Consider the following 18,078-nt stretch of genomic DNA (forward strand, 5'->3'; position numbering starts at 1 on the left):
ATGATTCGCTCTCAGATTCCCTATTATTGGGCTTGTCCGAAGGCCTAGAGCCCGATTCCGGAAGCTTAATCCGAATTATCTTACCACTTTCGGATTTCCGCTCAATCCATTTACCGCGCTTCTCGGCCGAACGGTCAGGAGCGGCCTGCGACGGTTCACCCGGCCCGATCCGAGAACCCGCCGAGCCACCGATGCCAACCGGATCATCTGAACCTCCACGGCCTCGTTGGGACTGTAGAGCTTGGGCATTCTTGGGTTTCTTGGAAGACCCTGAAGCTGATCCGGGAGCTTTGCGGCCCGGTCCATCATCCGGTTCGATTAGCCTATTCGGCTGCGACGGACCACTTCGCCCGGACTGGGAACCCAGCGGCCCACCGATGCCAGCCCTAAGACACGCTCTGTAGTCGTCATTGACGATCTCCTGCTTCAAGGAATCCTCCAGAACGTTGTCCGCCATCTGATCGTTAACAAGAGAGGAAGCTGAATACACCTTTAGAAAGAGAGTACAAGAAATAACGAGAGAGAGAGAGAGACCTCTTCGTGGTGTAGAAAGGGTGGATAGCTTTCTGTTTGTTGATCGCCATGAGAAGAGTAGCTGGGTTGGGCCCCCAGTGAACGAACGTCGAATCCTGGCGGAATCTTTGATCTAGCCTTCAAAGAACCGCCATGGCCATCAGTACCGCTGGGCTTCGCTCTTGTGGGTGAATGGAAGTTATAACCTGGCGGAACTTTAACTCTAACCTTCAAAGAATTTCGTTGGCGATCGGCACAAATATCTTTCAGTGATCGAAACTTCACTGGAGCTTCTGGATTTCTTGGGCTACCATCTTCTCCGGAGGAAAGCCTTTCTTGAAGGGAAGGATCAGCGCGCCTTGGCGAGTTAGGTGAGGATGGGGTGGGCTGACCGGCCGAAGGGTCCGTGGGAGATGCACTGGCGCCCGGAAATCTTGAAGGGGAAGCAGAGTCTTCCTTCTCCATCAGTGCTCGGGCTAAGCTTTCTTGTATGGGGATTCTTCAAGAGAAACAGAAAGAAAGGAGGACCAAGAAGAAGGACGCAGAGGGAGAGAGAGAATAGGAGGCAATCCGAGGTCTATATATATGGGAAGTACGTAACGTACCTTACACCTAGTTATTCCAGACTTTTGGTTTTGTTCAGAAACTGCTATCGTTCTTGAAATGATGAGGGATCGATCCTTTGTCATACCACTGGCCGTTAGTTTATAACTGTCAATTTAGCCCGAGCATATTACGATGACAGCTTTCTTTTTGGCAGTTTTGCGTCGCAGCAGGAGGAATTCACACCATTACCTGATTACCTCTGGCTATCGTGTAATAGTTTCCTAAAAAATATTATCAATTTGAATTACTAGTTGATTGTTTTTATTTCTATTGCTTGATGTTTGATATCCAGAAATCTTAACAGATGGTTCTAAAGTATGAAAATATGGAAACTCGTACCCTCTTACTTTGTTAGATGTCTCATCTGTATCTTTAATTATCCAAACACGATTCAATACGAGGCGTTCAGCACTGAATTATAATGACCGGCGCACTACGACAAAATAGGGTTTTGCCGACTGTTCTCTGCCGACGCTAACAGAAAGCGTCGGCAAATTTTGAAACAGCGCCAAAATATTACGACGCTTTTGAATAGCGTCGGGTGAAATTGAAATAAGACAACGCTTCAAAGTGTCGTCGGAGGAAAAAAAAAAGGCCAACAAAATGTGCGGATCCCCTGCCTTTTTCCCCGATCCCCTGCCTTCCCCCCCCCCCCCCCCCCCCCCCCTCCTCCCCTCTCTCTCTCTCTCGTGTAGAGAAAAAAAGGGTTAGGGCAACAAACCCTAACCCTCCCCAGCCGCCATCATTCCCCCCTCCTTCCTCCCCGATCATCTCCCCCCAAACCCCCCATCGAGCTTCGGATCCCCCTCCCCCTCCGAGCTTCGAGGACGACCCCGCGTCGTCGAGAAACGTGTTCTACCCCTCCGAGCTGAGGATACGGTGGTGGCGGCGGGCAGGATGTGGTTCGACGAGAACATACCCTTGGAGGAGGTGTTTGATAATCTGAGATGCATGCGGGATGGGGATGTGTTCTTTCCCTCACCACCTCTACTGATATAGATTTGTGAGACAACCCTCTTGTATGTGCTTTTTGTTTTTTAATCTAGCTGTTAATTTTTTTTTTTTTGAATTTGTTTGTGGTTGCAGGAGAGCAAGTTTCTGAAATTCTTGGGGTTCATGTGGAATCCGTTGTCGTGGGTGATGGAGGCGGCAGCCATCATGGGCATCGCCCTCGCGAACGGAGGGGTGAGACCTGGAAACGCCATAATCTGATTGTTTTCTCTGGTGCATTTCTTTTTCTTTTTTAGTTTTTTTTTTCCGTGACGAACCCATATGGGTTCTTGATTCTGTTCAACAGGGGAAGCCCCCAGACTGGCAGAATTTGGTGGGGATTATTACCCTGCTTTTGATCAACTCGACGATCAGCTTCATCGAGGAGAACAACGCTGGAAACGCCGCGGCAGCCCAGGTTACTGTGCTCTCCATTCCACAAGAATTCTATTCTATCTTCTTTTTAACACATGCATCTTGTTCATTGCACTTCTTGTTATCCCTTTTTTTTTAACTTCGAAAAGCATGAAATGCAAGAATTTTGACAATTTTTAAGCTATCTAAAGCTCGGAAATTATCTTTGTTAGAGAACTTTAACACTCATATGTCTAAAATGAAAGGTGTTTTTAATTTTCTTGATCAGGAAGCTTGCTAATAACTACACTGGTCTTCAAGGCTTCCTTGTATTCAATGCTATTGGTGGAGGCACTGGCTCAAGCATGGGCTCTCTTCTCCTTGAGCGTCTGTCCGTCTCCACCTCTTTGAGTGTTCTGTCCACCCGCTCCCTCCTCGAGCACACTGATGTTGCTGTGCTTCTTGACCATGAAGCCATCTATGACATCTGCAGGCGCTCCCTGGACATCGAAAGCCATCTATGACACTGATGAGGTTGCCATGAAGCTCTGGCGCCCACCTTGAAGCTCCTCCTGGTCACCATCGGGGACATTGGGGTCCCCGATGGAAAACAATTTTTTTTAAAAAAATAAAGGTTTTTAGCGTGCTTAAAGTGTCGCTAAAAACAAACCTTTTACAACGCTTTTATTAAGCGTCAGAAAAAACTTTTTCCACTCAGGTATCGCCGACGCTTCGACGACGCTTTGCATAGCGTCGGACGGGTCTTTACCGACGCGTTAGTGTCGTAAAGAATATAAAAAGCGCCGGAAAAGATCACTTTTTTTGTAGTGGCGGGTCCCCATGAACCCCCAATTTTCTCCTACATCTCAGGGGAACGTTATATGGGAAAGGATCTCACTAATATTTATGCGTCAGTCTAAAGAACACAGAGGCCATTTATGTATAGCATTACATCAAGACACAGAGAAACGCGCATACTTTGGTTCTTTGTTTTGCAGAAGATGCCTTATGACTCCTTCGATTTTTATCTGCGGAAGATCTCATATAACTTTATACGGTGCTCAGCACCACAAACGACATGAACTAAAACAGGAACCCATGAAGCAAGGCAATGAATTAATTCAGCAAAATCGGTTTATTGATGGAAAAATAAGATGGCGTGAACAATGAACATGATTGACCAAACTTAAATCAACTTCCTAACACTAGGGCATCCTGATCCTGAACCTTGATCTTTTTGCATTTTCTTCAGAAATGAAAAAGATCATTTATTATTGTTCATGATGCTATAATCCGAAAGAAAGGGCATCCTTGCGATCCATATCGAACATTCCCTGGTGGAATGAGGGCTGCTATGCGGGTGGGGATCTGCCCCTCCCCCTCCCCTCTTATTTTTCACCGGAAAAAAAAAGGAAGGGCATCTTACTAATTGGGAACAAAAGAAAAACCCAAATAGTTAATTGACTCTTACCAACTCTCTGCAATTAATTTCAATCAGAGAAAAGAGAGGAAATAGTAGAAATATGGAATCAATATAACAGGGATCCGTAGCAACACTTCTGATATTATCCTGGTGATACCATCAAGTTGCCAAGCTAAACATGATGTAGGACAACATTATGTAATATCTAGATCTTTCCTTCCTCCAACCTTACATTAAAATAAATAAAAAAAAAGTAGTATATTGATAGGTCCCAACCCGAAAAGATGTAGTCGATGGGAAGGAAGAGAAATATCATTCACTGGCTCTACTTCGAGTGAGAGCAACCCAGTTCCACTAAACCAAAAGAAGCAAACTTTTCTACGCGTGTGTTCCCTTCCCCAACACCTCCATTTATTTCCTCTGCCTGACCCCTTGATAATTGACGATCGAAAGAAGGGGTTGTCCCTTCGGCGAACTGTTTCCCACGTTCTCTCATCGAAGCCATGCACAGGGTTTCATCTCCTCCCCTTTCTCTGTCTTCGGAACGAAACCACCAGCAAAACGAGTCTTCTCCTGCTCCCAGCTCCCTCGCAGCCGGCTCTGCTCCTCACTCCAACGGCAACGGTTCCATCGTGATGGTTGTCGTGCATGGGACGTGGCCCATGCACACCAAGTAGCGTAGGTTGGGCTTCTGGGTACGTTGGGGTCAGATGCAGCACCCATCATATATGATGTGAAAGATGTAGATATGATTTTTATTTCTCCTGTTTTCTATCGATTTTTGAAAAAAAAAATTTCTTGACACATGGCGGACCTTCATATATGCTTGCATTCCTTGGACTCGCTTTGGGGAGTTAGATTCTAAATTCCAATACGCCACCTTTTCCAGCTCCTAAGCCATGGTATCACCACTGGCCCCCGATCCGATCAATCTTAGGTCTGCAAATCGTCTTAATTAGATCCCAACTTTCAATTCTTTACATTGGGCTTCAGCAGTGGTTGGCTCCATCGTGGGAGGTGTAGGCCAGGATGGAATAAGAATATCGGATGACTGCGTTTCTCGAGCAACTGAAATCACGAGATCGGGCCTCCACCGGACCAGATGACGAAGAGAAGAGCCGCTGAACTGGGCCTTCACTGGATACATTTGAGGGCCTAAGATGAATCCAATGAATGGGGCCTTTTTTTTTAATAATAATTTTTTTTAATAAATATAAAATATTTAAAAAAATGATATGAAAATGGATAGCTATCAAGTACACTATTTCAACAAAGATACATGAATCTAATAAAGATAGGCAAGAAATCTTTTTAATTTAATATTATTTTTGAATGGAAGTGTAGAAAAGTAATTATTCTAAAAAAAAAGGCCATAAAACTGATTAAATAATTGAGATAATACTTGGCAATATTGTTTATCATGTCGAGCGGAATAGGAAAAGGTCATTCCATGGCACTTCATGGTCAAGGTAAAAAAAAGAATTTGTCCAGGAAGAAGCTTCTCTATAAGAGAAAGTAGGGGCATTATGGGAAATTGACTCCATCTAATTAATAAAAGTCCCATCCCTCCATCTCCCCTTCAAGTGAGTACCCAAGCAGCAACCGCAACATCACAGCACAGCAGCCATTCAACCCCCTCCCTCCTTCTCTCTCTACCACCCAAGGGGGGAGAAGAAACCGAGAGGAGAAAATTAAAAGAATCTCCACCCTCCAAGAAGTCCATTTCCAATCCCCCTTTCTTCCTGATGGCCCAGCTGGATCAGGAGTAATGTGAGGGAAGGAAAACCAAGACCAAAACAAAACAAGACAAGGGATGAAAGATAAGAGTAGCTTCAGGCGTGTATCAAGCCAACCAAATCCCTCCTCTCTCTCTCTCTCTCTCTCTCCATCCAAAACAAAACTACCGTCCCCAACTTCCTAAATTTCCCCTCTGCAGGCCAAGAAACTCTCCACCTCCCTTCCATCAAGGGGGAAGACTGGATATGGGGCCTTTGCTTCCTTTTGGTCACGGTCAGACCCTCCCTCCCTCCCCCCCCCTCTCTCTCTCTCTCTCTCTCTCTCTCTTCACCTCCCGGGGGCCTTCCATTGGCCCGGGGCCTTAGGCGACCGAGGCGGTCGCCTAAGGCTCGGGCCGGCCCTGGTGAGGATGCGCAAAGCTGATCGGCCGAGTGGGAGGCACTGGCCAGCAAACTTGGAAGGGAAGGAGAACTACATGGGTGTCGCAGACTTTCTTTTCCAGTTGGGCTGCTCGTCTTTCTTCAAGGAACTTGGAACTGTATGAAGGGAATAGCCGGAGGAAATTGGGGAATCGTGCCGAGAATCCGGAAAGTACTTATGAGCCTAGTTTGGTAGCCGTTGAATCTATAATACCATCCTCGCCGTCCTCCACGGGCGCGTTTGGTTCGCTGGGAAAGAAAGAGAAAAAGTGTGGTCAACGTAAAAGTAATAACATGCCTCTTGTTTGATTGGAGTTTTCAAAGGAGAAATATGGAAAAGTTGTATTCCCATGGAAATATAATTCCCACATTTCATGGAAAAGCTACTTTCTCATGAGACGGAAATCACTTTATTTTTATTTTTTTTCAAAAAACCCTTCAACATTAAAGAGGTATTAAAGATCTAATTTTTATTAAGGGCATAATAGGAATTATATATAACTTTTAAAAGAAAGTGGATGGCCAACCAAACATAAGCACTTTGGAAATTTGTCATTTTTCCATGGTCAACCAAACATGCCAAAAGTACTTTCTTAGGCATCCTCTTTCTAAAAATTTGTTTCCTAAGAATCATATTCCTAGGAGGGAAAATGCTTTCCGCGAACCAAACGAGCCCTATGAGTTGGTTGGACAATTCTTGCTCCTTGACATATGGAGGTTGTGGCTTCTTCAGAGCCATTCGGAAGGATAACATAGCTGCTGATTGGATGGCCTTCTATGCGGCGCATCACCCAGAAGTTTCTTTTGGATGAACTAGGCGGATATTCTCTACTCACTTAACCGGTTTTTTTTTTCTGATATGCTTGGCTATACTTATATATGTTTAGTGTAAGGAGTCGGTGTACTAAAAAAAAAAAAAACAAGAAGAAGAACGAAACTGGTTGGATCTTCCGTGCGAACTCACCATTGGATCATCCACTGGGCGCTTTCAGATATGTGCAGGCGGAGAAATCACAGAGTTCATATCGCTTTGAGAGCTGTGAGGGGGGTGATGCAATGGGGGATTCACCGGAAGGGAGGTGAATCCTTGAAACTTTTGTCTTGGGCCCTATACGCACAAGTTAGGTCCAAACGTACTGGACCTCGTATTGCAAATGTTTCAGATGGGCCGAGCCCAGGCTAAAAGGCGACCTATCTGCAGGTGAAGAATGATGGGATGAAGAACGAACGAATCGCCCGCGGAGTACGAAGAATACTGATGAATGAACTTGTAATTTACCAACGGAAGAGTTTTGAATTTTATTTTCGAGGAAAAAGAATTACGCATTTTCCGAGAAATCTAATAAATATATAAATATATAAATATATATAAAAGATAGAGTGTATAGAAACATCTTTTGGACCTACAGCGTTCGTACAATTATAATCATGAATTTCTCTTTTCTGCTAATAGAAATAAAAAATGTTTCTAATAGAAATAAAAAGTGTTGGGGCCGGCTTATGTTCCCCACCCCCACCCCCCGCCCGCCCCCCCACACACACACACACACACGAATATTTATATTAAACCAAAAAAATTAAATAATATTTTCTAATTGGCTAATTTGGTCGAAATTTTAGATTGCTATAAATGATATTGTTACTGTAAATTAGATCTGGGGGCGACCGCGGACCGAGGGAGAGGAGCTCCGGCTGGTGGTGCGGCAGCGGATGGCTGTATCCGGCGGACCTGCAAGAAGCCAGTGGCCGGAGGTTCCGGCGCCGGCCCTCCGATGCCTAAGTCAGAGCGAATCTTTAATGAAGAGAAATAGTGGAGAAGTAATCGAGAAAAATAATAGCCGAAGGCGAAGGAAAAAAGTTTTCCTTGCCTCGAGTTCTCCCCCTTTTTTATAGGATGGGGTGTAGGGGTTACCTGTGATTAGCGCTCTGTGGTCGGGCACTCGGAGAATATGTTTGCTGTCGTCACATTTGTCATCAAGTGCCAGTAATTTAACCATATGCTTTGAGTGATCCATTTTTCCCCCAACAGGTATCAAAGCAGATTTAGTCTATAACCCACATAGATTAGGGATACTATAGAACGATTTTAATTGAGAGCTAACTATAGATCGATCGTGTGCTTGCATGTATTTAGTTTCACATCAAAGTTTTGAATAACTAATAACAAAAAAAATGTATTGGTTGCCCATTTGAGAGCTTTTTTTAATCTTTTTTAAAAAAAGGTGGGTGAACCAACATTGTATATGTATTTTTTTTCTTTAGATAAGACCGCCACAAACGAGGCAATTGTGACGAACAGCATGCTCTCATGGCACTAATCAAACCACTAAATAAAAAATACATAAAACTTTTTAAAGGAAAGATCCAATTTGATTTTTGTCCCACTAACTGCACCAAACAATAAAATAAAGCCCTGCACTTAGTTCATGACCCAAAAAGCTAGTATGTAAGCTTGTTTTATAATTGCATTTCTTTTGCAAAGATTTCTTAGTTTACACTAACTAGATCGTCAATATCCACTGGGCTTAAAGTTAGCCCCTCAGCTCAAAACAATGCAAAGAGGTCCACTTCCGGACAAGTGCGGGCTGGGGAAGTGGTACATGCAACCATGAACCACCCCACCAACTTTGTGTTTCCTTGGGATCACGTTTTTGATTCCAAAGCATGGGATTGGATTAGATACGGCACGGTATTTAATAGTCATATCTACGTGTACATACTAATATTCCCCATGGATGGAAACTCGATGACGGTGGCTGTCGTCAACCTTATCATTCATCAGCATGAACCGGCTATGCAACATGAGGTGAGAATTGACGGCCAGTGTGCAAGGCATCCCTGCAAGGTTGCAAATTAGAGTATTAGACTGTTATAGCGTGTCGATGTTCTCATATTAGAACTATATAAAATATCAATTTGAAAAAAAAAACATCCACTATTCTTTTTTTTTTTTTCCGGTGTCATTGCTAAAGACACCAGCAGGTCCAGCTCTCTGCAGGCCTTTTGCCTAGTCGCGTCCTATTTCAATTAGGTTTGACTTATGGATCCGACTAAATTCCTTGCACCAGGAGCTTTGTTTCGATGGAAGCATTAAAATTGAAAAAATAAGAATAACAATGTCACAATCCAGAAGCTCACCTAACGAGACTAGTTGGAAGATGATATTTGAATTTTTTGGTTCTATACAAGTACCTAAGATCAACCCAATGAATAACTGATGTGAGACTAAATACATGCATTCACAAGTTCTCACACTTTTTTCATTAAAGCCCTAATATCCTAGCTAGTTTAAGGATCCAAATCCATTCAAATCTAATTATAAGCACCATAATCGGTCCGTGGTCAGTCTCCATAAATTTGTATTGCAGTGTTCTTCAATTCATATAAATCATGAGCCAAATCTGCTCCGACATTTTGTGTTACAAGTTACAACTTAGGACATTGCCCGCGGTCTCGACAAACAACCGTTGTCTCATGTACCATATGATCCAGATGGTGGATATTTATTTTTAGTTTTTTAGAAGAGAACCAGGACTGTTAGCTGGAACCCCTGTCAACCTAACCTACATGTCTAGATTTCTTGTCCGGACCAAGCTAGGTTAAATTAAAAAATGAATACCAAAAAAATAAAAATATGGATATAGGCTAATTTATGCTATGCATTTAGGGCGTCACGAATTTTGAGCACGTCTCACCCAAGCAAACAAGGGAAAGAAAGTTGACATTCAAAATTGATTATTTGAGATGGGGAATTTTCTTTTCTTTTTTCTTTTAACTGAAAGAATTCAGGGAAGATAACACCCATCTGAACACAACAAACCTGGGGCCGACCTCTGACGTGCATCACGAAATAGTCCACGAAGTTTAATGCATATAAGTGAGCAAAAGGATACACAATAAGCTGAGTGCTTTCTGATCGTTATTACTTTTAACACCAATGTCACTGTGAAGCATCTTGGAATTTTAAGGTTTGCAGACCAAGCCGCCTTCGTCACGGGCCTATAACGAGCTAGATTGCAGCGATACGAAGGCATCACATGTGACACTGATTCTATGAATTCAGAGAGTGATTTCCTAGCCTTGTACTTAACTTTGTACCAATTAATAGTGGAACGAAACCACAAGCTCGCGGCCCCTTGGAAATCGAGAGAGAGAAAAAGATTCACGGGCAGCAGCAGCAAAGGACCCGAACTAGAAGATACGGTACCAAAAACAAAATTGAAAACTTTAAAAGAATTGAGAACGAAGACGAAATTCTTAATTCCTTGAAAAAGACTAGCACCTAGGGGAATAGAACAAGAACAAAACAGAGGCAAAAACAAAAACCCAACAGCAATAAAATGAGACCCACGCCACCATGTTTCAAAGTAGAAATACCTTGGCATGCGTACGTGGCCTGTGAACCCCCCATTCCCCAGCTTTATTGACAGAAGAAAAGCCCGTGAACTCCCTTAAATTCTCCTCTCCCTTCTCCTCTTCCAGCTAAAAAACCAAACAGCTAACCTCCTCCCCCGCATTCATCATTCCCTCTCCTTCCCTTTTCTTTTTCTTTATCACAATGCCTAGCTTCCAATGCGTAATCTCCATTGCTCTTCTCTTTATCCTTCTCAGCCCTGGCAGAGTCGTCTGCCACACGAAGGGTCTCCGGCCGGGGCGGCGGCAAGCATCGAAGGAGTATTCGGAGAATGCAACGCAGAGCCAGTTGATAGAGAAGCAATTCATGAGGTGGGTTAGATATGTCGGCGGCCTCCGGCATTCAGTCTATAAGAAGGCACTGAATAAGGTCATTCCTTCCTACACGCTGACGGTGGACAAGAACCCATCAAAAGGCGACTTCACATCGATCCAGAACGCCATCGATTCACTTCCTTCTGTCAATCTAGTTAGAGTTGTGATCAAGGTCCATGCCGGCATTTACAAGTGAGTGATTGCCCTTGGAATTACATTCTACTGCCAATATTTTAGGCTCTTGCTTTGGCGGATGTTATTAACTCTTATGGTATCACGAGGATTATGGATTCTAATAAACGTCTTGCATGTCTACTTTCTAATATTTTGAATGAGATAACTTGTTATAGCATTAATGCCAGGATTGTGAAATTTTTGTTTCCTCTCAGAGAGAAGGTAAACATATCACCAGCAAGAGCTTTCATCACCATAGAAGGGGCAGGAGCAGATGAGACGGTGGTTCAATGGGGAGACACAGCCGACACGCCTGGGCCGAAAGGCCAGCCCATGGGGACCTTCAATTCAGCTACATTCGCCGTGAATGCCCCTTATTTCATAGCAAAGAACATTACCTTCAAGGTAATCAAAGTATACTTTAATCAACACAAAAGAACCCTCCTTACTCTGTTCCAAGGCTTCATAACATCACAAAGTTCCCATTGCTCTTTTTAGTCTCCCAAACCGGTAGACGCTTTCTGATTGAATGCTGTTTGCATGGTGATCATTTACTAGTGTACTTATTATGTGTTTAATTTGTGTACCAATACGCCATTTGCAAGTAGATAGCCACATATTAAGACACAAGCATCTGGCTTATATTTTTAAGCATCATGCATGGTTTGGTATGTTAACTAGTGTACGCCATTTTCTTCAGAACACCACCCCGATTCCACCACCAGGGGCCATGGGCAAGCAAGCAGTAGCATTAAGGATATCGGGCGACACTGCAGCGATTCTGGGCTGCAAGTTCCTGGGCGGCCAGGACACGCTCTATGACCACGTCGGCCGGCATTACTACAAGGACTGCTACATTGAAGGCTCCGTGGACTTCATCTTTGGAAATGCTCTCTCCCTGTTTGAGGTCAGATTCAAAATATTTCTAAGATGTTTTGTTCTCCGGCTCGATAGTCTTGAGTAATAGCATTCTAGCATTCATGTTCAAAATTATCCAAATAGAATCAATATAGGGGTGTCAATATCTCAACTTCACTTTAGTAAATGTTGGTGATATTTGCCCCCGCTAAGTAATACAACAGAGCCTTATGAAATTCTAGAGACAACAAGACGGAAGGAAGCGAAGAGATTGTTGTTTCTGGTGATTAATCTCTATATTCTGTTGCTGGTTACAATGCTTTATATTTATAAAGTGCAAATAGATGTAAGCGTATAGGTGAACTAGTGCAAACGCATATTTCCAAAATTGTGAGACTTAAATTTTAAATTTAAGTTCATTATGTAGAGATACCGTAAAAAGAAGGTTCTTTGAAAAAATGGCCGTCACATCCGTTGGTCTGTTTCTTTTTTATTTATTTATTTCTGAGAAAAGACTGTACGCATTCGTTGGCTCTTTCTCTTCTTTTTTTTTTTTTTAATTTAAATATTACAATCCATCCTCCACGTGACACCTTAAGTTGTGATGGCTGTCCCACGGGTCGCCCCATTTTGTAGCTGTTCTTTGATGAGAAGTTCTTCCATGGCTATTGATTTTGATCGTATGGCTGTGGTTTAGACTTTAGACCCCTTATCATTTACGGCAGAATGGGAAAAGGCTACTCCTTCTGGCAGTTGGTGTTTGGAACTTCTATGACTCTAGTCAGTCGAGAGAATATTCTCTAAACAAATAATAGAATCAATAAACAAGTAGCGTGCGATGAAAAAAATAAATTTTATTACTGAAGTAAGTTGTCTTTGTTTGTCCTTTAGGCTTTAACACCGAAACGTTTGCACATCAACAACTTGAGCCATAGTTTTATTAGCGAGAGCTTTTTACGTACCTCATTTCCTTTGTCCCATAGCAGAAAGGCCTCTATCTCTCTCTCTCTCTCTCTTTAGACTTCCAAGATTGACAACTGAAACTGGACACGTAAAACAAATGCTCCAGAGATGTCACTGATCACATGTTGCACTTAGCAGCGCTTGTCCATCTGGCTGTATCTCAACTTGCTCGAAGCCCAACTTCCATGGTGGAGATTTAAAAGTATTTAATTAGCTACAGAACAGCATCAAATAACTGTTGGAAAGGAATTTGTAGTTAGAATCAAAGAAGAGTGGATCCATGGGAATGTGATGGGAGGTGATTTGGGCTTTGTTTCTCATGTGGTTTCTAACATTATTGGGCAGGGGTGTCATGTGCACGCTATAGCTCAGAACTATGGAGCCGTGACGGCGCAGAACCGGATGAGCCTATTGGAGGACACGGGGTTCTCGTTCGTGAACTGCAAGGTGACCGGCTCCGGCGCGCTCTACTTGGGCAGGGCATGGGGGACCTTCTCCCGGGTGGTGTTTGCCTACACATACATGGACGACATCATAATTCCCAGGGGCTGGTACAACTGGGGGGACCCCAGCCGAGAGATGTAAGTGTGAAGGCTCTCCCTTTTCTCTCTTCTTTTGTGTCCTTTTGAAGCTTCTGGTTATTTTGTTCTTGCGGTCCTGCCCTCGAGCATGTGTCGGGTCTTTCACGCTTTATTTCGATTAGGCCGAAGCTTATATAATAAGTTAGATTTATTTATATATTTTATTTTTTTAATATTTTTTTTCGGAACTTCTGCTATGATACCATCTCAAAAACTTAAATTTATGAGATGAGGTAAATTTATTTATATATTTTATATTTTTTTTATACCATTCTTAGGGTCGACCCTCTCTGAGCTTGCCGTTGACCATTAGCTGGGGAAGGGAAGTAGCTGTTGGGGCTGGCAACAAAACTTAGATATAACCCAAACAAAGACGGGTTCTCTTTGTAGGACCATACTAATCACTCTCTGGAAGGATAGGTGTGGTTAGATTATTACGTTATTAATGCTATATTTATTTGTAGTTTTACTTAGTCGTACGTACGTGTTAACAACTTGTAATGAGTACTGCAGGATATTTGAGTTTATTTTGCCACATTAGTAAAACTAACGAGCAAATATTAGCTTCTTTTCTCCGTTTTTTTTCTTTTTTTTATGAGGAATATGGTGGGAATGCTATCATATAGATTTGAAGCTGGCAGCTCTTTTCATGTGAAGAGAGATGCTAATCATCTAGGCTAAGTTTAGTTAACAAAGTAGTCCCAACGAAATCTTTTTGAGAGAGAGAGAGAGAGACATAGTCACATTATAATTAACCAGGAGCAAGTTATTAGACTGCTAAGGGTGTTACTATTAGGGCAAGGGCAAGTCCCAATTCATAGCCCTGGCACAAAATCAAGAGCCTTTCCACATCATTATGATATGGCAATTTGGGTTCTACAATAGGACATGAGGGACTTTTAGGGAAATTTTGTGAAAGAACATATTGCACTCTTAGTTACTATTAATGGAAAACATTGACAAAATGCTAGATTAGCAAGAATCCATTTTTCGTTCTATCCTAATTAAGAGAATTATAACTTGTCTCAATAGTCACACACCCCCTGCCTATGAACTAGAGATTCAGGGTTATACATCTTGGATAGTGCGTCGTAAAAATTTGGACTTGGGATAAGTATAGACTTATAGTGCAGGAGGGTGGCCCTTGTTTCTCTTAAAAAAGATCTATAATGATTAATATAACCAATGTTATTGCCATCACCAAGAACACTATGCAACCCCTATCAATTCCCATTTGACTCTAGTATTGGTCAAATGAATCTCTCCAATCATCAAAATGAGGAAATAATGCTTTTTTTTCTTAATTTTGAAGTTTAATAGCTCAGCAGTAAAGGATCGAACAAACTCATATACTTTCAAGTAGAAATTTGATAGAAGCCACTTTTGATTCTTTATCTGTACACCAAATTGCTAAGTAGCTAGGATAGATATTGGTCCGACCCACAAGTCATGGCCTCATTCAACTTTTGGGCACCACATGTTCATGACTTCATGCCAACAATAAACTGATCATAGAATGGTCCCTTTAGCAACTTCCAGTCTGCAAAGGTTATTGTTTGGTCCTGCTGCACTGGACCTTTTGGCCCATCTACCATAATATTGTTCACTTGTTCAATGACATGAGTGGAGTAAATGAGAGTGACGAATCAATTGGGTCATCGCTTCCGCGAGGATAGCTTTGGTCCCGGTCCACTTGCCGAATTCGTTGTGCTTTCGATATCGTAATAAGTTCTGAAAGCAAAAAACAAAATAACAATTTGTTGCATTGCTGTAAGCACACCTCCCTGATGCGTTCCCTCATTTAAATATCAAACCATAGGAATATAAAACTAAGGATAAGGATCATATGATTGTGGATTATTATCATGAGAAGCTTCTAATGACTCAGACATGCAAATGCTCGTTTGGTCATGGAGATAGGTGGTGTCCACTACACCCAAAGCCTATGCGAGGTTTCGCTTTTAGTGCTTGAGGTTTTTCTCCTTTTTTTCCCTTTCTTTTAATAATGAAATGTAGGTTAATTTAGCTCTAGATTGCATGGGTGCAGAGAAAATAAAATAAGAGCATTAGAACCAAATATGTTTGTCTTGGAACGGCGTAGGACTTAGGTCACAGGTGATCGGCCTTTTCCAGAATGATGGCTAGGCTTAGGTGAGACCCATACATTGGGTGAAGTGCTAGAAGAGAGGTTAGTTTAAGGCGTCTATGATTCGAGTATATTTTAATGTGGGCCGGATGTGTGTGTTTTTCCCCCTTGAGTGAGAAAAGTGCACTTGATGTTTCTTGATAAGGTATTTAAATTCTTTGGAAATGCAAAAGGTGATTGGCATTGCCGTTTCTTTAACTGAAATATTAGTATGATCTCATCATATTCATCATTTTGGAACCTCTTTCTTTCACCCCAAAAAACCAAAAGAAGGGGGGAAACATTTTTAGCTTTATTGAATAGAGGGTTGGAGGATTGAAGTATATAGAACAAAGGTGAAAAGGGCTTAATATATGGTGGAAGATGACTCAGCAATGGTTATCTCGTGGCTCAACCAAAAGCTAGATCATAACCATCCATATATCTCGGCCATAGCTACTTGCAGAAAGGAATCCAGAAATACTAAAACGATCTAATGTAGCAATAGATTCAAACTACATGTGAGTTTAGACTAGCTGACCATGGGTCGGGCCTCAAGCCCGAACTCTATTTATTTATAATCAGACTTCGGGCCGTGTTTACATAATATTTGATATTTTTTATGCCCAAATCTGACCCATGATCGGCTATCTTGGAGCCAAGAACCAATGCAAATAGGCGCAACAGTGAAAAAAATAAAAAGAAGAGCATTGGACTCCTACTAGATTTGATTTTAGTCAATGCCTTAATTAATGGTATTCAGCTAGTCCGACTAGAACCATATGAGTCTTGGTTCCAGGTTCAATTATTAGTGGACCTCAATCTATGGGGTTGTGTTTGGAAAACTAAGATGTTGACAACCAAAATTTGGTTTTAATTGGGCTTGAGCCTAATTAGCCTTTGGCCAGACCCAAGTCACTTGGAAGTCCTGAGTGTGTTGCAACTGATATAATTAACCATGATCTATTTTTTCTAATGATTTCTTTCTTCAAAGTGAAAAATTAAACTAAATAACAAAATTGAGTATATGTCTGGTTGTAATTGGGCTAATACTCAGTACTTGAAAGACTTTTATTTATACAATTACGTTTCCTCGTCACATGCAAAGTTTTTTTATTTTTTTGGTCACAGGCAAAGTACGATTGTTATGTTTGGTCTGTGAGCTTACACTTTACTGATGGCATGGCAGGACGGTTTTCTACGGCCAATACAAGTGCAGCGGCCCTGGAGCCAACTACGTTGGAAGGGTTTCATGGTCAAGGGAGCTCACAGAGGAGGAAGCCAAGCCTTTTATTTCCTTGAGCTTCATAGATGGAACCGAATGGATCAAACTGTGATTCTATTCTAACATCAAGAACGAAGATTCTGATGCCCCCTCATCACTTTGTTCTCTTCACTTGAAAATATTTCGAATCAAAAGAATAATGTGATTCTCTTGCCAGTAAAAAGTGACATTTCTTTCTCTGGTATCGCTTCAAGTTTCTCAAATTCACCCAACTCAAACCAGTCTAAAGTCCCAAATGGCCTGTCCTTTATATAATTGCAGTTGAGAACATTTTCCGTTTAAGCAGCATGAATGATTCCATTGGCTACTTGGAGGACACCTTAGAAAGCATACTTCCCTCGGGCACAAAATTACTCGGTTAATTAAGCCCATGGTGCCCATATGCCCCATCAGGCATATAATCCGTTTTGTGGCTAATATAACTGTATAATGTACGAAAGCTTAGTACTACTATTCTCCTGATAGTTATTTGGCTTTTTCTCAAAGGTCACCATTTTTTCCCTCTCAAGAGTGTTAGATAATTTAGCGTGGGTTCTTTAGGTGCTGAAAAAAAAAAAACGTGAACTAAAGACTTGGTCTTTTAGATTTAGTCTCCTACTAGTTTATTAGTTCCTAATTTTTAGTCACTTAATATTGAGTTGTTATTTGTTACAAGTAGTTGGACTATCTAGGAGTTTGTTTAGCAAGTTTAGGGATTTGTTTAACATTCTTGTAACAGTCAGCTTGCAGCAGCCTATATAAACCGTGCTGTGTAAGCCAAAAGAGTTGAGCTTCATTATCTATCAAAGTTTTTGTGAAAGCCTACGTAGGGTTGGGCCGGCCTTTGAGAAAGGACGGCCCAACACATGAAAAGAGGGAGGGAGTTTCTCCCTCCCCTGTTCCGGAAAATCCTCCCTCTCCTCCCGAATCCACCGGAGAGGAGGATCCTAGGGTGATAAAAACCCTAGCAATCTCGGGCCGAGACCTCCTCCTCTTTCTAGGGCTTCCGTCGAGAGCCGTCCACCCACACACACACACACAAAAAAAAAGGATTGGGTTTTACCTTGCCGCGGGAGGAACCGGAGCGGTCGCCGTCGATCCGGCCGGGAGGAGCTCGCCGGAGGCAAGGTGAGCACCTTCTCCTTCTTCTCCTTCGTCTTTGGCTATTATTTCCTTGGGGATGTGGTCGGGAAGCCGCCGGGCTGATGGGGAAGCCGAGCCTCTGTTCGGCCTTCTCCCCTTCCGTTCCGGCCGGCCGTCGCCGGGCGTGGCACCACCATGGGGCGTCGCCGGCCATGGGCCGCCGGCTACCAAGCACTCTCCTCCTTTCCATCGGGAAGGAG

The 18,078-nt window shown here is 42.5% G+C and overlaps 1 protein-coding gene across 1 annotated transcript; it reads left to right on the top strand.

Annotated features, from left to right (window-relative positions):
* Positions 1 to 10,441: 10,441 nt before the first annotated feature.
* Positions 10,442 to 16,940, top strand: LOC103717447 (probable pectinesterase 53). The gene is made up of 5 exons (XM_008805835.3): positions 10,442 to 10,962; positions 11,160 to 11,349; positions 11,645 to 11,851; positions 13,111 to 13,346; positions 16,661 to 16,940. Exons 1-5 carry the CDS (start codon positions 10,601 to 10,603, stop codon positions 16,806 to 16,808), a joined length of 1,143 nt encoding a protein of 380 aa, XP_008804057.2. The 5' UTR covers positions 10,442 to 10,600; the 3' UTR covers positions 16,809 to 16,940.
* The last annotated feature ends 1,138 nt before the right edge of the window (positions 16,941 to 18,078 follow it).

This window comes from Phoenix dactylifera, chromosome 4 (assembly GCF_009389715.1).
Source record: "Phoenix dactylifera cultivar Barhee BC4 chromosome 4, palm_55x_up_171113_PBpolish2nd_filt_p, whole genome shotgun sequence".
Taxonomy (NCBI): Eukaryota; Viridiplantae; Streptophyta; class Magnoliopsida; order Arecales; family Arecaceae; genus Phoenix; species Phoenix dactylifera.

Bases quoted from the DNA above. Each gene is read 5' to 3' on its own strand.
- LOC103717447 (XM_008805835.3), top strand. From the start codon at position 10,601: ATGCCTAGCTTCCAATGCGTAATCTCCATTGCTCTTCTCTTTATCCTT. The intron at 10,963-11,159 runs GTGAGTGATTGC...GTTTCCTCTCAG, and splicing joins GTCCATGCCGGCATTTACAA to AGAGAAGGTAAACATATCAC. The intron at 13,347-16,660 runs GTAAGTGTGAAG...ATGGCATGGCAG, and splicing joins GGGGACCCCAGCCGAGAGAT to GACGGTTTTCTACGGCCAAT.